This window comes from Lithobates pipiens, unplaced genomic scaffold (genome assembly GCF_037356315.1).
Source record: "Lithobates pipiens isolate NorthernLeopardFrog02 unplaced genomic scaffold, aLitPip1_a1.2 Scaffold_18, whole genome shotgun sequence".
Taxonomy (NCBI): Eukaryota; Metazoa; Chordata; class Amphibia; order Anura; family Ranidae; genus Lithobates; species Lithobates pipiens.
In genome coordinates, this window is record NW_027507758.1 from 163,628,940 (window position 1) to 163,652,646 (window position 23,707).

A 23,707-nucleotide genomic window follows, 5' to 3' on the forward strand; every position below is an offset into this window, starting at 1 on the left:
GAAATCACATAATTAAACTCACGCTCAGCACAAGGCACTTAAACAACTCCAAACAAATCCAAATATTGTGATTAAGCCCGCAGACAAGGGCGGCAATATCGTTGTCATGAATGTCTCACAATATCTTACCATGTGTTCCAATATTCTTAGAAATCGTGAGTGGTATCGTCCCATTTCAACTTCTTTAATTTCCCATTATGATTTGCAGTATCGTAAGATTATCTTTAGAGCCTATCAATCGGGCACAATTGACAAAAGTACTTGGGACTTTCTCAACGTGAAGGATCCCAAAATCCCAACGTTCTATGCCCTCCCTAAGGTGCACAAGTCACTAGTGGACCCCCCTGGTCGTCTGATTGTTTCTGGCTGTGAAAGCCTAACTGAAAATGCAAGCTGTCTTGTTGATAATTACCTTGCCCCACATGTTCTTTCTCTTTTTTCCTATGTGAAGGACACTATTGATCTTTTAAAAATACTTGATGGATTGTCTCTACCTGAAAAGTCCTGGTTAGTCTCCATTGACGTAGAGTGCTTATATAATGCTATCCCACACCAGAAAGGTATACAAACTATACGTAACTTTCTGGAAGAGAGGGGGTCTTCGGCCTTTGCATACAATGAATTTGTTATTGAATTATTGGATTTTATTCTCAAACACAATGTGTTTCAATTTAACCAATCCCACTACCTCCAGGTGCAGGGGGTTGCGATGGGGACCAAATGTGCCCCATCATATGCCAACCTGTACCTGGGGGGGTGGGAAAAAGAGATATTCGCAAGTGAGGACCTCACTCCTTTCTTGGACAACATCATAGCCTGGCACAGGTACATCGACGATGTCCTGTTTTTTTGGTCTGGTTCAGAAAGTGAGCTCAAACACATGTTTGACCTACTTTCAGTTAATTCTTTTAATCTAAAATTTACGTTAAAATATAGTCAAGATTTTATTGAATTTCTAGATCTAACCATCAAAATTGACTCAAAAGGCTACCTTCACTCTGCCCTCTATAGAAAACCCACGGCGGGCAATACCATTTTGCATGCCACCAGTTTTCATCCTGAACCTCTTTTGCAAAGCATCCCTTACAGTCAGTATTTGAGAATTAAGCGTAACTGTAGTAAGCATGATGACTTTCGGCTTGCAGCCAAAGACCTTTACAAACGACTCAGAATATGTGGCTACAGCCACGCATCTCTGAAAAGATCTTATAATAGAGTAAAGGAGAAGGACAGAACCAACCTTCTCTTTTCAACTAAGATGGATAAGAAGAAAAAAAATAGGAATACAGTACGCATAGTCACCAAGTATTCAAATCAGCATAAACATTTTCGGGCCATTTTGCAACAATTTTGGCCTTTACTACAGGCCGATCCCATTGTGAACCAATATATACCTCATTTGCCTGCAATTACCTTCAAGAGATCCCAGTCACTTCGAGACCGTTTGGTACAAAGCCACTTTATAGATAGGGCTTCTTGTAGTATATTTAAACAACCTGGCACATATCCCTGTGGTCAATGCGACATGTGTCCATATGTTAATAATTCTGGTAAACTAAAATTACCTAATGGCAGTTGGTTATTTCCTAAGTCCCGCGTTACGTGCTCCACTCCCGGCATTGTATATTTAGCTCAGTGCCGGTGTGGAGGCTTTTACGTAGGTAAGACTAAACGATTGTTTTCAATTCGCATTAGAGATCACATCAAACCTATATTAAACAAAAATATTGTCACTGCCATTAGTAGGCACATAGGAGTTTATCATTCCTTTGACCCTGATTGGATTCGCTTTACAGCTTTGGAACATATACCTCTAAATTCACGAGGTGGTTCTGTTGATAAGTCCCTTCTGCAGATTGAAGCCAAATGGATCTTCACTTTAAAAGCCACTGAATATCCAGGCTTTAACGAAAATATTAGTTATAGATCTTTTCTTTAATTTTTCTTGGTAGGCCACTCCTTTCTCTATAATTGATGCCTCTACGCCTTCTCTTTAGGCCCCCATGGATTTTTTCTTTCCCTTCTCCCCCCCCCCCCTTTCCCTTTTTTTTTTTTCCGATATATATTTAGATAGGAAATGTATTTATGTGTATTTATATAGTAAGATTAGACTATTCACTGTTGTTGCAATATCCATTAATTAAATGTCTGTGTCTTTGATCAAATGTTTTCTATTTTTTGTTTTTTGTCTATGGTTTCCCCCAGCGCTTGTGATCCGTGAGCTGGACCCCTGACTGTTGAACAATGGGATCTCTGTTCTTCGCTATGGGTCCTGTTCACTTAGTGGCGCTCCTCCTGCTCACCGGCGGGCCGCTCAGAGTTAATCGTCCTAGCAGCACCTGGTCATGTCATTATGCTCCCCGGCCTCTTTGGATTGGGGGGCATACGGACACTCAGGGCTCCCCTATTGGTCTAGCACCAATCGGGGCGCCCGTTTTTGGTGAAGCTTCTGCGCGCAACTCCACTTTGTGGAGATGGGTCGTCTTGGCAGATTAGCCTGTCTGTATTTTGTCTCCTCTTTCTATTTGTAGACCTTGGAGACCGTTCCACGCTCTTCCCTGTTTGCTGACAGTTGTTAGCAACCGCTCTGCAGGCACATTTTGTCGCCTGCACAGCGGCATGTTGGGTAATGTAGTCCAGCCTTCGCTTCGCCGGCTCCGCACATGTGCAGTGGCTTTCCTCGAGTGTCCGCATCGAGCCGGTGACGTAAGACGCCGGCTCGATGGATGGGGGATATTTAAACAGCGCTTTCCCCTGTACACACCAATCCCATATGATTTTTGGCAGTGTCGATGCTGATTCACCCCTGCGGTCTGTACGTATCCTTTCTACTTATTTGTTTGGACACAGTGCTGTTTTACTGTCACTGTACTTTACACTTATACTTCCTTTTTGTTGCAATCTCTTTGCTGTCCCTTAGGAAGCTATTGTCTCCAGGGGCAGCGCCTTCGATCTACTTGCCTGTTTGCTGACTGTATATTTTTTCTGGTCTACCTTACTACCTTCTGCGAACAGCTTGTCCTAATGCTCATACATTACCGTTTATCACTACAATCTACATAATAGGTGTAAGTACATTCCTTATATTTATTTTTATTTATTTATTATGAGTTGTTTCTCCAGCTAGCTTTGTACTCATTATACCCTCATTTTATCTGTGACTCTAGATGTTATAAATTCTCATTTTCTTTTTATAATTGGATGGTCTACAGCGTTTATATGCATATTTTGTATTGAGGCTTATGCCCCCTTCTTCCTCATATAATTGAGGTTAGTGTTCCTTGTTCAATATTAATGATATCATTCCTATCTTAATCCGGCCATGTTCAATATTCCTTGTCCTATATATTTTGGTACCCATTTATATTTCTACTCATCCCCATTCCCTTATTTCTTTTAGCGCTGTTTGCCCCCATCTATGCCCCTCATTTGGCTTGTTGGCTTCTTGATTTTGGCCTGTTGACTGACACATTTTTTCCATCTCCATCGATCTCTGGCATGCGACCGGCTCTGCGATAGGCGGTAAGCGTTACTTTTAGATTTCACGTGCTGGGTTCCTCATTTGTATTTGAACTTTTATGTTAATTTATTCTTATTTTTTGGTAATATGTATGATTCACTGTATATCAACTAATTCTTTATTTAATTTATTAAAAGTCGCACATTTCCCGTGAGGAAGCTCATTGCGAAACATGTTGGGAATAAGTGCTGTCAGCCTCACATCTGGGATTCCTCTTGACTACTAGCAATGTGTATACTATTCTTTATATTTTTGTGCATAATATGTGATGTCATGATATTTTTTAATATACATTAATAAACTACTATGAATTTTTAGCATTTCTTGCTTATCTTGCAGTATAATTAGCACCGTTGTAAAAATCCCCTTTTTTCTTTTTCCTTTCCTTAAAATGTACACATACAATAGGGGATGAGGTGCCTATTTATTTAGGTTGTCAGCAAGCGATTTGGACCAAAAAATTTTCCATGGATTACCCCAGTTTTAGCCTCCCAAATGCATAACTTTACATTTATCAACATACAACCGCATTTGCCACTTAGTTGCCCAATTATACAGTGCATTGAGGTCAGCTTGTAAATTAGAGACATCCTATAATGACGTTATTTTACTGCATAGCTTGGTGTCATCTGCAAAGACAGAAATGGTACTTTTAATCCCAGACCCTATATCATTTATAAGGCTATTAAAAAGTAAGGGTCCCAACACTGAACCTTGGGGTACACCACTGATAACCTTAGACCATTCAACGTAAGAATCATTAACCACTACTCTCTCCGAATTCAGATTTTTAGCCAGTTTTCTATCCATTTACAAATTGATCTTTCCAAGCCTGTAGACTTTACCTTACACATTAGTCGTTTGTGGCACGGGAGGCCTGTTCATTAAGAGTGCATGGGTGCCACCCCCCCTGTCCATCGCCACCTCCCATATCCATGCATCCAACCCCTTTCAGGACACCAAAGCATGGATTTCAATGCGGAGGGGCTGTTTTTTTGAAGCACCAATTAGAGTCAGAGGCTGTAATAGGCTTCAATATAGGGTGAGCTTGGGTGAGAGAGTGAGCTCCGAGCCCACCCAGGTGTGTTACAATAGCGAATCAATATTCCCTGTTGTAACACTGATCGCTCTCCCGGCCAATCAGGAAGCAGGTTTTGACACACGATTAGCTGAAAGAATTAGGTGATCCTATTGGATGCCTAAGAGAAGGAGGGAGGACCTTTATGGTAGAAGCTGCCGTGATACAGAGAGGACACAGGAGGCGCTGCACGCTGCACATAGGAGCCCATAACCCACTGCCCATAGGAGCCTGCAACTCACCACCCATAGGAGCCTGAAACCCGGCCTCTGCCTGTTGCCCGTAGGAGCCTGCCTGCAACCGATGGGGTAAGAGCCGGGGTGGGGGTGCTGCCAACTGACCGACTGACCAACGGGGGGGTGGCACTCCTTCAGAAAAAAAATACAAGCCGCCACTGGTGTATGGGGAACTCTGTTAAATGCGTTTGCAAAATCTAAGTATACCACACCCACAGCCACCCCTCCGTCCAATGTTTTACTTTACTCCTCAGAAAAAGAAATCAGGTTTGTTTGACAACTTCTGTCTTTCATGAATCCATGCTGTCTGTTGCTTGAAATATTTTTTTCCAGCAAGGACTCGTCTATGTGGTCTTTTATTAAAATTTTCAGTATCTTCCCGACTATAGAAGTTAAACTTATACTGCATACACACAATCGGATTTTCCGTCAGGAATAGGGATGAGCCGAACACCCCCCGGTTCGGTTCGCACCAGAACTTGCGAACGACCCCCGCGTTCGTTACGAACGTTCGAACCCCATTAAAGTCTATGAGACTCGAACGTTCGAAATGGAAAGTGCTAATTTTAACGGCTAATATGCAAGATAGTGTCCTAAAAAGGGTTTGGGGACCTGCCTCCTGCCTCAGGGGACATGGGTCACTGCAAAAAAAAGTTTTAAAAACTGCCGTTTTGGCGGGAGCACTGATTTTAATGACGATTAAAGTGAAAAAAAAGGTGAAATATTCCTTTAAATATGGTGCCTGGGGGGTGTCTGTAGTATGCCTGTGAAGTGCCACGTGTTTCCCGTGTTTAGAACAGTCCCTGCACAAAATGACATTAAACGGAAATAACACCATTTAAAACTGCTTGCGGTTTTAATGTTATATCTGGTTCCTGCAATATGGTTGAAAATCATTGAGAAAAATGGCATGGGTAGCCCTCCCTGCCCATTACCAGCCTATTTGGGTCTTGTACACATATTAAGGGGAACCCCGTACCCATATTAAAAAAAGGAAATGTGTGTGGCCCCCAGGCCCTATATACTCAGAACAGCAGTATACAGGCGGTGCAAACAAGACAGGGACTGTGTAGGTTTGTTGTGTTAAGTTGAATCTGTTTGTAATTTTCAACCGGTACATTTTTAAAGTGTAGCTCCAGTCAAAAAAACAATTTTTAAGCTTTTTGGAAAACATAGGGAAGGGTTATCACCCCTGTATAATTTGTTTTGTCGTCCATCTTTTTTCATCTCACTTGCTGCTGTCTCCTTGCGTTTGCAAGTAGGAGATGTTTGTAAGTTGGATGTTTGAAAGTAGGGGCCTGCCCTATATTATAGCGGTATGTACTGGGTACAGAGCACGCAGACAGCACGCACTATCTCCTAACACTACTGACTGCAAGCTCTATTATTAACCACTTGACCACTGGGCACTTAAACACCCTTAATAACCAGACCAATTTTCAGCTTTCGGTGCCCTCACATTTTGAATGACAATTACTCAGTCATGCAACACTGGACCTATAGGAAATGTTTGTCCTTTTTTTCACACAAATAGAGCTTTCTTTTGGTGGTATTTAATCACCTCTCAGTTTTTTATTTTTTGTGCTATAAAAGAAAAAAGACCGAAAATTCTGCGAAAAAATGAATTTTTCTTCGTTTCTGTTATAAAACTTAGCAGATTAGTAATTTTTTCTTCATAAATTTTGGCCAAAATTCATACTACTACATATCTTTGGTAAAAATAAGTACAAATTGGTGGATATTATTTGGTCTTTGTGAAAGTTATAGAGTCCACAAGCTATGGTGCCAATATCTGAAAATTGATCACACCTGAAGTACTGACGGCCTATTTCCTTTTTTTTTTTTTTTTCCACAAAATTGTCATATTATCAGGTTATTTCACACACACAGCATATGCATACCAAAAGACCCTGGAGAATACAATGGTGGTCGTTGCAAATTTTTATCTCACACGGTATTTGCACAGCAATTTTTCAAACACGTTTTTTGGGGGGAAAAAACAGTTTTGTGCTTAAAAAACAAACAAAAAAAAACAGTAAAGTTAGCCCAATGTTTGCATAAAGTGAAAGATGAAGTTATGCTGAGTAAATAGATATCAAACATGTCACTCTTCAAAATTGCACATGCCCGTGGAATGGCGCCAAACGTCGCTACTTAAAAAATCCCCATAGGCGACGCTTAAATTTTTTTTTACTGGTTACATGTTTTGAGTTGCAGAGGAGGTCTAGGACTAGAATCATTGCTCTCGCTCTAACGTTCTCGGCGATACCTCACATGTGTGGTTTGAACACCGTTTTCATATGTGGGCGGGGCTTACGCATGCGTTCGCTTCTGCATGCGAGCACATGGGGACATGGGCGCTTTAAAAAATTTTTTTTTTTTTTATTGTTCATTTTACTTTATTTATTTTAGTTTGACATTTTTTTCCCCAAAAATATATTTTTGATCACTTTTATTCCTATTACAAGGAATGTAAACATCCCTTGTAATAGGAATATGGGGTGACAGGTCCTCTTTACAGTGAAATCTGGGGGTCAATATGACCCCACATCTCACCTCTAGGCTGGGAAGCCTGAAATAAAAAATAAAAAAAAGATTCTGGCTTTGATCGTACTGGCGAGTTGGTAGAAGCACCGGAGGGCGGTGAGGGGTGGGGGGCGTCTATGGCTGGGTATTTCAGGGTATCACCGAGTATGGCTGGGTATCTCCGAGTATGGCTGGGTATGGCAATTTATGGCAGGGTATTGCAGAGTATTGGCGGGGTATTGGCGGGGTACTACAGAGTAATAGCAGGGTACTGCAGAGTATTGGGGGGTACTCCAGAGTAATGGCAGGGTACTGCAGAGTAATGGGGGTTACTGCAGAGTAATGGGGGGTACTGCAGAGTAATGGCAGGGTACTGCAGAGTAATGGCAGGGTACTGCACTGCAGAGTAATGGCGGGGTACTGCAGAGTAATGGCGGGTACTGCAGAGTAATGGCGGGTACTGCAGAGTATTGGGGGGTACTGCAGAGTAATGGGGGGTACTGCAGAGTAATGGCAGGGTACTGCAGAGTAATGAGGGGTACTGCAGAGTATTGGGGGGTACTGCAGAGTAATGGCAGGGTACTGCAGAGTATGCACTGGTATTGCAGAGTATTGGCAGGGAATTGAGGGGTTAAATTCGGTGAGCAGCGATGTGGGCACTGCAGATGCAGCCCACATCGCTGCTGACACCGATCTCTTTCCCCTCCGCTGTACCGATCGGTGTCAATCTGTGGCCACCTTAATTTCTAGTTTATGCAGCTTTAAAGCAGTATTAAACCCAAAGCCAAAATGTATTATATTGCAGCATACCAGTCATTAGATGTAGAGGCTGCATCAGTTTTCTTTTCATTGCTTTTTTTCTCTCTGTTTTCACCTGGTATTCTGGCCAGTAAATCCAGCCACTGATGGATCAAATCTCAGCCGGTTCAGCAAGGACTGGCCAAGATTCAAACCATCTATGGGCAGGCTGATGTATTCAAGTCTATCCAATGATCGACTTGGGTGCAACCAGTCTTTCAAATTTTTTTGAAAAAGGTTACTACCAGTGGCTATAACTGCTAGCAGTGATCATTGTGTTCTGCCGGCAGGAAAGGCTCAATGCAGCAGGAGGGATTTCCCCATCAACACTGACTATGTTGATGGGGGAATCAATCAATCAATTTTCTTTCTGTCCATCCATGGAGGACGGAAAGAAAATTGCATAATCTATGGGCTGTTTTACACACCTTCTTTATTAGTGAGACACAATTCTGGAAGAATGATGCTGGGGGGAGGAGAGTGTTAAATGTACTAGCAGGTTTAGGTACACTAACAAATTGATGCCAAACTCCAGCTCACACTTTAAAACTAGTTACAGCAAACAGTTATTTCCTTTTGGGATGAAGGTTTTGCATGAATAAATAAAAGCTGATCATTTTAATAACCCCTGCAAATGTTTGGTGGTTTGTCTCATCCATGTAAACTGATATATTTAAGTGGAGAGCTTGAGCTTGTGAAAAACAGCTGACTTGCTCTCTGAATCACTAGATAACAATAAAAGAAAAGAAGCATGAAAAATGAAACTAATACAGTCATCACATCTAAGAATTTGTAAGCTGGCATCAATAGGTGGGGAGATACCTGATCACCCTTGGCTGATCCATGAGAAAGATCTGTTAAATTACTTTCCCATAGGAAAATAAAGGATTAGATTAAATCAAGGAGGATTCCCCAATAAGTTAAAATCTAAGGGACCTTAACTTTTAAGTTGGAGGTATATTATTATTTTCTCATTATCTCATCTAATTTTTTTCTCATGTAATTCTCCAGACACACAAATGCTTTATTGCATATTATTGTGAAGTGTATAGAGCTGAGCAGCCACAAAGACCCATGGTCATAGAAAGGTGTACTAAGCTGTCCATACAAGTCTCAAGTACATTGTGATAGGCATGTTTACTATCATTTTAATTCTAACATGACCAAAGCTGCTATGATAACCAGCCTGTGTATCGGCACTTCTACAAATCTTTAAACAATGTAAATAAGAAATGATTAAGTGTGTAATTACCTGGCACTCGTTTTGCCCAGTTAATCATATGCACCAGTTCTTTATCTGCAAGGTTTGTTAGCAGGGTCATCATGGAAGCCTCGCTGAGTGGTTTAGTTGAGTCATGTTCAGAATAAACAATAGGAGGCTCTGCTTCCATTAAGGCACTGATAAGTTGGTCTGCTGTTAAAGACAATACGGGGCTCAACTTCATGCTTTTCACAGAGGGGTTCACCCAGATGGAGGCTGCCCTTATCTCAGTTGCATTGCCTTCAGTCTTTTGCTCTTGCTCTTCTTTCTGTCGTTTGTGTTTCATCATACGTCCTCCCCTGCGATCCTTTCTGATACCTTTAAATAGATTATATTTTATTATTATTATTATGATACAGGATTTATATAGCGCCAACAGTTTGCGCAGCGCTTAACAAAATGAAGGCAAACATTACAGTTAGATTACAATTTGGTACAAGAGGAATCAGAGGGCCCTGCTCGCTAGAGCTTTTAATCTAGGAGGGAAGGTCAATTGATACAAAAGGTAATAGCTGTGGGGGATGAGCTGATTGAGAAAGTAAAACAGTGTATTAGTTAGAAGCAGGATAAGTTTCTTTAAAGAGAAGGGTTTTCAGGGATCATATAAAGATGGATAGATTAGGGGACAGTCAGACAGATTGGGGGTAGGGAATTCCAAAGGATGGGAGAATGTGTGTAGATGGAGAATAGTAGAGGTCCAAGGACAGAACCTTGGGGGACCCCAATGGTAAGAAGTGTTGGAGAGGAGAAAGTAGAGTTGTAAGTGACAATGAAGGTGCCGTGAGATATGTAAGATTCGAACCAATGGAGAGCACAGCCATGGATACCAAGCAAACTGAGTTTTTTGAGGAGAAGGGGGTGATCAACTGTATCAAAGGCAGTGGAGAGGTCCAGGAGTAAGAGTATGGAATAATCACTGTTGGTTTTAGCTGTTAGTAAGTCATCTGTGAGTTTTAGGAAGCAGTTTCTGTGGAGTGCTGTGGACAAAATCCAGACTGAAGGGGATCAAGAAGGTTATTCTCAATGAGATGGTCACTCAGTTGGTTGTAGACAAAACGTTTAAGGAGTTTGGAGGCAAAAGGGAGTAAGGAGATGGGTCTTAGGTTGTTAAGATTGTGGGGTCCGGTGGGGCCTTTTTTGGTATGGGAGTGACTAGTGCATGTTTCAGAGGGTTGGGGAAGATGCTAGTAGAGAGGGAGAGATATGAGGTAAAAAGTGTAGGAGAGTGTCAGAGGGTGGACGTAGTATTTGAGAAGGAAAGGGGTGTAGCGGGCAGGAGGTTTATTGACTTCCTCTGTAGTAGTTGGGTTAAACAAGAGTTTTGATAGTACAGGAGGATAAAGAGTGTAAAGTGAGGGAGATATCTGTAGAGTGGAGGAGATCTCGAGATGAATTGTCTCAATCTTAGCCTGATTCTGTGCATCGTGAGGGGGGCCAAGGTATCCAGGGTGGATGACAGGGAACTGTTGTAGATAGAAGTGGCCACATTGGGGCAGGACAAGGATGAGATTTTGGCATAGAGACAATCTCTAGCAGAAAAAAGAAGAGAAGGGTTAAGATGGCAAAGGTTTTCCACGGGTAATTGTTGGAAGTCTCTCCTAAGTGTCCTGGAGGTTTCATTGGTATGTGGGTTCAAAATTAGCAGGAGCTGATGAGTACAGTAATATGGTGAAGACAGGAGTGAGGGTGATATATATATATATAAGCTGTGGGGTGGAGAAGAAGGGTGAAGGAGAGAAAGTTTAAGGAGAGAGGATGCAACTGTGAGAAGGAAAAGTAGGGAGTGGATGATACAGAGTGGTGAGATTGAGAAGCAAACTGGATGAGAGATGCTCTATGGGGAATTAGGACACCTGTAGTCTGTTTAGTGTGTTGCAGTAGTCTGTTGTAGATTTTCGCTTTGTGCATTCACTGAAGTGCTGAGTCGAAGTGTAATACTTTATCCAAAATGAAAGTTGCTAATGCAATCCCTGCCTGTGGAACCTCAGCCTGGGCATCCCCTAGAGAAGGCCTAAATTTATACTGAGTTGGAAGGGGGTATTATTGCCAATTAATCAGCCAGGATTGCATTGGAGGGACACATGGCTGACAGAACGAAGTTCTCACACCAAAGACAGACTACAAGATACAGCAAGAAAGCAGGGGATCATGGCTATAAAGATAAAACCAGCTCATAATTTAGATATGGGCAATAAGAAAACAAAAACAAACATTGCAGTGATATGGACAGAGGTAAAGAATTTTAAGGCAGCATAGATTACCATTTAGGCATGTTTAAAAGAATGAAGCGTTGCAGTTAACGGTGGAATTTAAAGGCAGCATAGACTACCATTTAAGCATGTTTAAAACAATGAAGCAGTTGCAATTAAAGGTGGAATTTGAAGGCAACATAGATTACCATTTAAGCTTGTTTAAAACAATGAAGCAGTAAAACGCAGCAGCATTTTCTAAAATGTTTCAAAAAATTACTGTCACTATTTGTCAACTCTATGATCTTACTCTAAAATGTATCCTTTCTCTGCCAAATGACCACATTTCTTTTATATAAGATGCAAAGGGGTTAATTTGCTAAAGGGGTGGAAAGTCTACTTAAAGCGGTTCTTCACCCTAAAGGGGAAGTTCCGCTAGTATTATCCCTCCCCCCCTCCGGTGCCACAATCGGCACCTTTCGGGGGGAGGGGGGTGCAGTTACCTGGATAATCCAGGTAACTGCACCCACTTCCGGCCAGACCGCCGCAGACCCCCGCATCGCTCCGCCCCCCATTGTGTTCTGGGAAACACACAGTTCCCAGAGACACAGCGGGGGACCATAAGAGAAGCGCAGTGCAACTCGCGCATGCGCAGTAGGGAACCGGGCAGTGAAGCCCTCATGCTTCACTTCCCGATTCACTGACAGAGGATGGCGGCGGTGGCTGCAGCGAGACGAGCGATCGCTCGTCAGCTGCCGCCGACATCGCTGGAACCTGGGACAGGTAAGTGTGATATTATTAAAAGTCAGCAGCTGCAATATTAGTAGCTGCTGGCTTTTAATATTTTTTTTTAGGTGCAGCTCCTCTTTAACCTAGTGAACGTGTTTTCATATAAAAAAAAAAGATAGGAATTTCACTTGCACTCAATTGGACCTAGCTTCTCTACATTAACCGGTTCCCGACCAGCGCACGCCGATGTACGTCGACAGAATGGCACGGGCAGGCATATTGGTGTACAGGTACGTCCAATCTTCAATGCCGCCCTGTCATTGGGAGCGCGCCGCCGGCACCCGCGGACTCGATCGCCGCGGGCATACCCGCGATCGGCCCACGGGATGGCTGAATGGAGGAAATGCAGTGTAAACAGCATTTTTCCATTCTGCCTAGCAACTAGTGACACTGATCTCTGCTCCATGTGATTGGAGCAGAGATCAGTGTTTACTGAATGAAAGCCCAAGCCCCCCACAGTTAGTAACACACCCCTAGGAACACTTAACCCCTACACTGCCACCCCCTGGTTAACCCCTTCACTGCCAGTGTCATTTACACAGGAATCACTGCATTTATATAGCAGTGATTACTGTATAAATGACAATGGTCCCAAAAATGTGTCAAAAATGTCCGATGAGTCCCCCACAATGTCGCAGTCACCATAAAAATCGCTGATCGCCGCCATTACTAGTAAAAAAAAAATAATTAAAAATGCTATAAAACTATCCCTATTTTGTAAATGCTATAACTTTTGCGCAAACCAATCAATAATCGCTTATTGCGTTTTTTTTACCAAAAATATGTAGAAGATTACGTATTGGCCTAAACTGAGGGAAAAAAATGTTTTTTTATATATTTTTGGGGGATATTTATTATAACAAAAAGTAAAAAATAATGCGTTTTTTTTCAAAATTGTCGCTCTATTTTTGTTTATACGCAAAAAATAAAAACCGCAGGGGTGATCAAATACCACCAAAAGAAAGCTCTATTTGTGGGGAAAAAAGGACGTCAATTTTGTTTGAGAGCTACGTCGCCCGACCGCGCAATTGTCAGTTAAAGCGGCGCAGTGCCGAATCGCAAAAAGTGGTCTGGTCTTTGACCAGCAAAATGGTCTGGTCTGTAAGTGGTTAAGCGAACATTCTTCGCTTTTAGTAAATCAATGTGTATTGGCAATCAATATTAATATTGTCTGTTTTAGGTTTTTGAGGAAATAAGCCTATCCATATAAGTCACTGGAAGTAAAATCAATTTCAAAATAATTTTCAGTTACTTGTTAGACTGGATCCTGATGGATTAATATAATAAATATTTGCGGTTTAGCAGCTACCGAAAAATAAGTGAACATAGATTATTTTTTTTCTTGGCATCCCCTTCAATCCTCCTAGTGTGATTGATTAGGTTTTCAGAACTGAACTGTTTTCAGATATGATATCTAATTTTATCAAAAAAACTGATTTGCAGGAACATACCTAAATTCCTTCCACCCATGTTATCTTCTCTACCCACTCAGTTCCAACCCCATTCAGTAGCTTAAAATGTACAGCTGTTTACATTGTATAATGATGTACACATAACGGATTTAAAGTGAACATGTTATTTAGATAACATTTTTCATCTGGCATGAGACTTTATTATAGGGACCCTAAAGGTACTGTACTTGCAAATAGCTTGTTTTAGCCTTTAGAACATCACATCCTTTAGCTCACTATGTAAATAGTGATTTCCCAGCTGAGAAGATGGCCTGAAATGTGTGCTTTTCTATTAGTTGAAGCGCTAAGGAGCATGTGGCATAGCTTGTACCTCTAAGTTAAAGTTTGCCATGGACTGTGAGGTGCTACAGGCTTGGAAGCTCTTAGGACACTCTGGACACTAAAACAAAGCATGTGAAAGTATCTCTAGGTAGCTGTTTTAAGTTTTTATGAAAATGCATCAAAAACAGACAAAACCATAGGAAATATTTAAGGTGGGTACAGAAAGACTAAAATTCCCCCATTTCAGCAAGGATATGTTGAATTTCGATCTGTATCTGTGTGTGTGCCCTTCCCTTTTCAACAGAAGTCAGTCATTAGATCAACTTCTGTTGAACGGCCATGCTGGAAAACTTTCATCAATCAGCGGCTGCTGATAAACTAAATGTGGTATACTCAGCCTAAGAAGCATGAAGGAGTCTAAGGCCTGGTTCACACTGACGCAATTTCAGTTGTGACTTGGGTCGCACTCAATTGCTTGATAGTGGAAACAATATTGCTTCCAATGGTGCTCATTCATTTATGCAGCGCAGCTGTAATGAGACTTTGAGGAAGGGCCGTGTGCTGCTTTGGAGCAATGCAGTTCAATTTTGTCATCCATAGACTACAATGAAAATTCATCAAATCGCATTTACTTGCGTTTTTGATGCACTTTTGTGTGTGATTTGTTCTGGTTGCTGAAAGCAGGGACCCACCTTTGTCCTAATAACCAGTGACTGATCCCTGCAGTCAGCAGCAGGGATGAGTCATCGGTTGATGAGGATCTGGCAGCCTAACAACCAGAGACTCATCCCTGCTGATCCCTATGCTCTGGAGAATAGGGATCACATCCAGAGCTGGCAAGTGTGCACAGAAACATACAGATATTAAGAAGGGGTAGAAGTGAATGGAAACACACAGGATAATTAGGCATGAGTAGCAATCCAAGTAGACAACCAGGAATCATTAGGGGCAGGTAGAAATGCATGGGACACTGAACAGGAACTAAACTAGAAATACACAAGGAAACACTGAAGTAGACTGCAGGCAGATATTATGCTAATAAATGGTTAACTGAAACTCACAGGGGGTCAAAGAGATGCAGGAAGGCTGGAAGCTTGCAGAAGGGGGCACTGGTATGCCCTGGAATTAGGGCTGTTACTGAATAAAATATTTGTGTTAGATGAATCGATTTATTTTTAATCGATTAATTGACTAATTTTGATTAATTCTAATGCACATGCAGATCCAACTACTTTTAGCTGATCTCCTTGCATTGCAACTCTGCATTAGTCAGTGGTAAATGTGGTATACACTATATACAATCACCCAACACTAGTTTGTTTCCACAATCCATGACCTAACTTCCCAGTTCAAACAAATACATTTTAAATTCAAATGATAGCACTGACGTAAGTAAAAAAAAATTTCCACAGTAGCGTGACAATCCCTCCACCTCCGGGCTAACTAATCACACTCACCTTATGGCATGGACCCCTGTGCAAACAGGTGGTCATACAAGCGAGTATAAAAAGGGTTAACACGGACCATAAACTTCTCTCGTGTCTCCTTAGATCTCAGCAAGGATGCCAGGTCATGGGTAGAAAGAAAAGATCTACAGTGCTCACCGCTTAAGTATAAGATTTCATTTTTGTGTTCAAACACAAACTACTCACATAAAGATGATAAAAACACAGCATGTAAAGCTGACAATCGTGTTAGTTCCGTAGGGCAGCAGCAGGTAATGCCATGTGTAGCTCCTCCCCCGTACGTGTTATGTTCAATCAGAACTTCAACATCACAGGACTCCTCCCCCCTTCCCTTCGTTACCAGATGGAGGCACTTGGAGAAGGGGGGAGGAGTCCAGTGACGTCGATGTCCATGACGTCACCAGATCTCCAACCGAACTCCCTGAAGACCTGGAAGCCAGCGGAGAGGTGAGTATCAATCAAAAGAATTTTGATCGATCAAAAAAATGAATTGATTAATCAAGGAATTAAACTTAAATTTCCACAACCCTACCTGGAATATAATCAGAGTCACTGAGGACATGCTGACAGGTACTAGGTATACTGCCCATTCAGGGAAAAGTGACAGGGATTCCTGATAGGTTACCTTCCACCCCAGCAAGTTTGCCTTACTGATCCACATCAGTGTTGGAGGGTACCTGAGTGCATTATATTAGAAGGCACTGTGCCTTTTTTCCCTAAATGGACAGATGTCAACGGCTCTTTAAATGGAGTTTTAAACCTCAAGCAAACTACTCCACCACATAATTAAGATAGACATAAACCAGTTCTGTATAATAGGATATCACTGCTATGCTAAAATCATAAATACTTTTCTAAACATTAACCTGCACCTGGGAGGCTTAGAGAATCAAGAGAGTCACTAGTGTGGCAGGAGACAGTTTAAATGGTGAATTTAGCCTTTAAAACATTTCTAAAGCTACTTTTTTTAAATAAAAAAATAAACCATGTTACTGTATACTAACCAGCTCTGTGCAATGGTATTGCAAAGAGCAACCCCGAACCTCCTCTTCTGGGGTCCCCCGCTGGCGCTTTTGGTGTCTTCTGTGTATGACCCCAAAATAAGCGCCTGCTATGGGGGTAGATGAGATGAGGCTGTGTGCGGAGGAAGGCGCGTAAGGCACGCGATTGGAGTAGGAATCGCAGGAATCGTTTGTTTGTGCCGGCCGGCATTCTTTTACGCATTAATACTACTTTCTAAATATAAATGCAATACTTTGTTTTAATAAATTTGGAAATATAGACTATATTACACTATTATAGCCATATAGCCAGTTTCCTTTTTTTTGAGCATCCATTTGAGTGTATATGGACACTTTAGCGGGACAGAGGAAGTGATCAGCACCATTTCATTACCATTTCCATTGTAGTCATCTGCAAGCTTAAAGGCCTAGGATGGGCTATAGCCATCTGCCTCTTCTAAAGATGATACACAAGAAATCCTGCAGTTTGCTGAAGACAAGCAGGTTAAGGACAAGGATTACTGGAACCATGTCCTGTGGTCTGATGAGACCAAGATAAACTTATTTGGTGCAAATGGTGTCAAGCATGTGTGGTAGCAAACCAGGTGAGTACAATACATATATATTACATATATATATATATATATATATATATATATATATATATATATTGTAAGAGCTAAGTTTATTCAGTGGTTTGTCCTGACACCAAAATATTGTTACTGGTACAAAATTTATGAAAACACAAAAAACATTAACATTTAGCTATCAATAGTATATTAAAATATGTAAAAAGGTTGGCCGCACCATCTGCACACGCTACTGATGCATATCCTTATTGCGGCTCAGCTAGCCTTGGCCAAAAAATGGAAATCTACACAGCCGCCATCCCTGAAGGAAACGCTCATATTGTTGAACTCTCATTTTCAACTAGAATATGCATTTTCAAAAGCAAACCAAAAAACTAAGTATTTCTATACAGCCTGGGACAAATGGTTGGCTGACCCGAGAAGTGCCCCCCTATCTTGAACTCTTTTTTTTTTTTTCCCATTTGAGTAGATCTCGCAGTATTGTATACTAACCTAATATTGCTTATGCAGCAACCTCTCTGCTCCTCAACTTCTTACCTTCATTAATGCCTAATCCATGCAACCAGCACAATGTCCTGTTGTTTTTTTTTTCACTTATTTCTCCTCTTGGAATTTTTTGTTTCTGGTTCAGATGTTATAAATATCCTCCGCAACGTACACCTGCCTGCATACCTGTAGATGTTTGTATACCATCTTTGGTCACTTACTATCTCTTGATAACAATAAAAACTGTAAGTTAAAAAATTTTTTTTTTTTAAAGTAACAAGCCAAGGAGCTCTGGTACAACAGAGTGGTTCATATGCATCGTTGTTATTTCACGCACCATGGGGGAAATTGGATGTGCGATCCCCATCCCCCCCCACACAAAGATACCACACAGGCTCAACCAAAAGGGGGCTCTGTCTATCCTGGACTATTCCAGCATCTGCCAAATGTGAGTAGTCCATACTTTATGTCTGTCTAAGTCTAGTGAGTGAAAAGGCAAATAGTTTTGTGGACTTCCAAGTGTTGTATTATCTGATGCATGCATATTCTTTGGACAGGGTACTTTTCACAGTAGGAGGTCAGACCCCTACCTTCATCCTATATGCACTGAAGCTCAATCTGTGGTGGTGCTTAATGTTGAATATATTTGGATAGAGGCAATATTAGCCATGCCCTACTGATTCCTTTTCAAGCCTTGTTATGCGTAACATCCAAAGGGGTGGGGAAATATATTCTGAAACGAGAACACTTTCATTGAAGTGTCCTGTTGTAATTGAACATTCTCCCTCACCAAGGTGAAGTTACTTTCTTCAAATATCAAAGGACCTAAAATCCTGCAAAAGTGATAGCACATCCTCCATGAACTTCAAAAACAGAAAACATAAATAGCTTTTCTGCAGGAAATCCATTCTCAATGCAACTTGCTTCCTAGACATTTGAATCAAAGATTACAGTAATAGTCTACAATGCCACCAATGAAACCTCAAAAACTAAAGGTGTAGTTATTTTCTTCTTCAATAATTATTCTTGTACTCTGACCAAATTTTAGGCAAAGAGTGATGCAACTTTTTTTTTGTTTATAGTGTCAAACCAATTATCTTGGCAAATATATACTGCTCCAACATTAAGCACTACATGAGTTAGAGACTGGCATCTTATTAGTTGGGGGCAATTTTAACATCCACCTATACCTCTGGTTGATTTCCTCTTCAGGGATATCCTCTCTCCCATGCAGCTCTGCACCAAATTAAGAAACAAACAACTATCTGCGCTTCAGCTTCATGGCACTTGATTTCACCTACTTATTCAAGAATTGGTTACCGCTTCATGTCACAATGCCACCTGCTGTACATACAAAGCATGACTACACAACCAAAGTTTCTCTCTGACCACCACTCTATCACCCTCGTCCTCTGTTTCCTGTAACAGGAGTGGCACTCAATGTGTCTGCTAAATGCATTCCTGCTGGACAACCCAATAGAGTTGAACATGATCCAAACCATCTCCCAGATTATTTTGGCCTCAACTACACACCCAACACACCTGCTATAACTCACAGATTATCACATAGGAGTGTTGTTTGAGGCATACTTTTAGCCATGTACACAAACACATTTACAACCATTAACACCTTTATACACCACACTATCTCTACCTATTTACTGGAAAGAAATGTTACTGCTTTGACCAAAAAAGGAAGGACCCTCCCTGGTTTTTAACTAAGGGCTCATGTAACCTCTTAACATGAGCACCAAGTATCAAGATATTAGCAAACCTTACCCCCCTTTCCTGCAGCCCTAAACCTTCTTACGAGGTTTCAAGACTCCATAATCTTCTACCAGTTTTGACTGAATTCTGTTTTTCCATTCCTTGTACTGACATATTGCACTGTGTATGGACCAGGTCTGCTCAACAGTTATCTTTCCTAATATGATTTATATTTTTGTATTGTTCTTTTATTTTGATTTTAGTAATTTACATTTTTTTTATACACTAATTATTATCTGTCAACCACACTTTGGACTTTTTAGATTGTTTTATATTAGTTGATACCATCAGGGTGATGGTTTTGCTTGGGACAATTTGTGTGTTTTTCTTGTCATATAGTCTTGTCTCCTTAGACCCCATACACACTATTGGATTTTCTGCAGATTTTCGTCTTCAGATTTACCAAAACCATGTAGTGCACACGATCAGATTTCTGACGGCAAATGTTCCTTGTGAGCATGTTGCCAGAAATTCTGACCGTGTGTATGCTCCATCAGACATTTGCTGTCAGAACAGGTTCTCAAATTTTCAGACAAAAAATGTTGTTGTCCGAAATTCCGAGCGTGTGTACACAAGTCTGAGGCACAAAATTCCATGCATGCTCTGAATCAAGTACAAGACGGAAGCTCTCGGTCGGGTAAAACTAGCGTTCGTAATGAAGATAGCACATTCGTCACAATGCAAATTTTTGAATACTTCAATGCAGCGCATTCTCTTCTTCTTTATAATGCTAGAATAAGGAAGATATTCACACACAGTTCTGACAAACTGATTTATTTATTATTTCTCGTGATCTCCTGAATAATCTTAATTTTTTTTTTCGCCAAATCTCCAGAATAATGTTTTTACATTTTTTTTAGAGTGATCTACTTTTTTATCTAGTGATATCCATAATTTTTTTGTCATTTTGTGTGTCAAGTTACCACAGCACCATTATTATCTTGTATTTTTGAACCTCAAAGTGGTTAGTTGGTGTTGGTGTCCCTTGTTAATTTGACATTGTATTTTTGAAATGTACCTGCCTACTCACAAACTGTCCATTTTTAAGTAAAACACATAGCCAAGGATTTGTAAAAAAAAAAAAATGTATTAGGGGTCATAACTAAATAAAGAGGAAGGCAACGCTGGATAAACTGTTGAAATTGGCCAAGCCTTTGTACCCCAGCGCAGACATCAATTATTTGACAGGCCAATTTGGTAACCTGAGGAGTCCATTTAATAGGGAGCACAATCCAGTCCAGGACTCAGAGAGATCGGGAGCAGCAGCAGATGACATAGATGTCCCGAGGCTGTGGTCTTACCACAGCCTGCATCTTTTGCCAGACCAGACTGTACCCAGGCCATCACTCTCAAGACTTCCTTCCATGCTTCATTCCAGGCTGTGGCTGTGGTGTTGGAGTTGTGGCAGGAAGTGGCGGAGGAGTATGGTCCAACTCACATATGTGACTTTTCTTGGTGAGTTTGTCCCTCACCCCCTTATTTAGGCCTGAAATATGAGCTCCTCCCTGATGAGGCATTGGCCCACCTCCATTTCCTGCACCTTACTGGCCATCATACACGCAAAGGCCTCCTGGACATTAGGGGTGTTTGTGAGGACTGCAGTAGCCTGCCAAATCAAACCAAGCGCTGACTCCTCCATGTTCCTCCTCTTCCTGGGCCTTTGTTGGAAGGTGGAGGGGAGGAACCTGGGATTCGTTCAGGCTACTGGACAAGGCCACCTTCTGGCTGCCACTTCCCCCATCTCCTGGCTGCCACTTTTCCTGGCCACCTCCTGGCTGCCACTTTCCCCCCGCTACCTCCTGGCTTAGACTTTCCATGGCCTCCTCCTGGTTGAGACTTTCCGGTGTATGAAAACAGGACATAGTTTTAGTTTTTTGGTCATCAATCACATACAATTTAGTGCGCATGACTGTTGCAAATTGAATGTTAACAAATAGAAAAGACTATCCTTCTGACCCCAGCATTTTTCATGTTTTCTTGTCCCAATCATTTTTCTTGTCCCAATCATTTTTGGCTACTACTGTCTATTGATATGTAAACCACTTTGTTAAATCTGAAATTAGTGCTTAATAATAACATCTAGTTAACATCATTCATTTTTGGTCAAGCAATATGTTGAACAATGCTATACCTGGCTCAAGATGGGCTCCCCCACATCTTCCTGGGTGGAAGTTTCAGGTTGGACTTGGGAAGCCTCAGCTGAGGTGGAAGGAAGTGTGGAAGGAAGAGTGGAAGGAAGGGTTGAGAGTGATTGCCTGATTTCAGTATGGTCTGACAAAAATCGCAGTCTGTCATAGTACCCCAGCCTGGGGACATAAATATAATCTGCTACTGCTTCTGATCTCATGGAATCCTGGACCTTTTTGCGCTCCCTATTATACGTGCTCCTCAGGCCACCAATTTTGCACTTCAAATAGGTGATGTTTGCTGTGGGAATCACTGGCTTTATTAATTACAACAGTTGATCCAGCGCTGCCTTCCTCTTTAGTTATATTTTTGTAATTATTTTGTTATTATAAAATGGATTTTTCACTGGTCGCAGACAGGGCAGCTCTCTGTACTTATCAATAAAGTTGGGGAGGAGGTCATGATCATTGAATTTATCCATTCATATTCTCTGCAAGACACAACACAAGACAAACCCTAATGTCAGGCAAAACTTTCCTAATCTTTTCCCAATATAGGCCTCAATCTATAAGCAGTATAGGCCACTGATGCTCCAAGTTAAAATGGTACCTTCGTTTGCACAATCAGTGCTTACATTACTCCGTCCTCTGCTCAAAGATCGTACATACGACGCACGCGTGTTATGCTTTATATACATTGCGCATGCGGGAAACTCCGCCCCTGACCTTCTTTCTAGTATATTCCCTGCCCCGTCTCTTTCGGTGCAGTGGGAGAGCACATGGTGGAGAGACAACAGGTGCCTGCAGAGGAGAGCAGCAGCGACGAAAGACGGAAGCCAGAAATGTCCCGATCCAGGAGGAGATTTAAGGCCTCAATATGGCCTTTGTTGAGATGGTGGAGATGGTGTATACATAATATAACTGGGTACTAACATTTATAGGTAAAGTTGATCCGGGGAAAATCCGATTGCCTCTCGGGGGATCAGGAAGGAATTTTTTCCCCTGCTTTAGCAAATTGGATCATGCTCCGCTGGGGTTTTTTGCCTTCCTCTGGATCAACTGTGGGTATAGAATTGGGTATATGGGATTGTATGATATTATTATTAACTTTTTCTTTTTTTGTGGTTGAACTTAATGGACATGTGTTTTTTTTCAACCTGACTAACTATGTAACTATGTAACTATGTGTAGATCTTGAAGAGGGCCAACTATGATGGGAAATATGGACCGTACAGTAACCCAAATGGGGGAAAGGCAAAAATCATGACTAAAGATGTGAAAAGTCTGCAGAAGAACTTTGGGGTATGATGATCCAATGAGAAATTGAGAAACGCTGGTAAGACCTCAAACTGAGGGAGCAGCATCGGTACAGAAAGATCAAGAGAGTGCTGCAAAAAAGTAAGTGTTTTGTTGTGTTATCCTATTTTATTATTACTTGCATGCTGTTCCATGTGCTTTTCTTTACTGTTGTACATTTTAAAATGGCATTTAAAATGGTAAGTTTCAAGTTCGTGGGCACAGTAATCGTTCGTAGTAAACATTGTTCGTTTGCCCACCAATACAATGTTTTTGACAGATGTGGGTTAACTACATTTGTTCAGGCCTATTTGTATTAAAATAGAAAACAAAAAAACAAAAAATGCGGCGCTGAAAGTGAAAAAATCACCTACGTGAAAAAGGTGAAACAATTTTTGTATTAAAAGAAGTTTATTAAATTGTTGTCTAGATGGGTTTGTAACTAGAATAAAATGCAAACTTGATTCGGTGTAAGGAGAGGACACTCAGCAGCTGTTTGCACATCTGGATGCAGGGGCACTAGTGTGGGACACCAAAACAGTCCCACACAGGTGCTCCAGTGGATACTCGTAGTGTCTCCATGTGTGAAACTATACCAAAAAAGTATTCCAGCTTTAAGAAAGGGAAAAGATCATGTCTTCAGCTAGAAACTCTGCCAAAACAGAGAATTGTATGACACTTCCAAGCAATGTTTCATATTCTTATTTCTTGCCTCAAATATCTGTGTGCTAAGTATACCTTTTTTATAATTCACATAGGGGAGAAAAGACTCTGGACATCTGAGGACACCAAGAACACCACACCTCCTAAAGAAAGGGAAATCCCCATACCACAACCTGGGGATG

At 41.3% G+C, this 23,707-nt stretch overlaps 1 protein-coding gene across 1 annotated transcript in view; it reads right to left on the reverse strand.

The window, feature by feature from the left end:
- Positions 1–23,707, reverse strand: part of ESR1 (estrogen receptor 1) — a 515,033-nt gene that overhangs the window by 95,787 nt on the left and 395,539 nt on the right. The window contains exon 5 of the mRNA XM_077486339.1: positions 9,411–9,737. Coding sequence (XP_077342465.1) covers positions 9,411–9,737 — 327 coding nt within the window. The remainder of the gene's footprint in view (positions 1–9,410; positions 9,738–23,707) is intronic.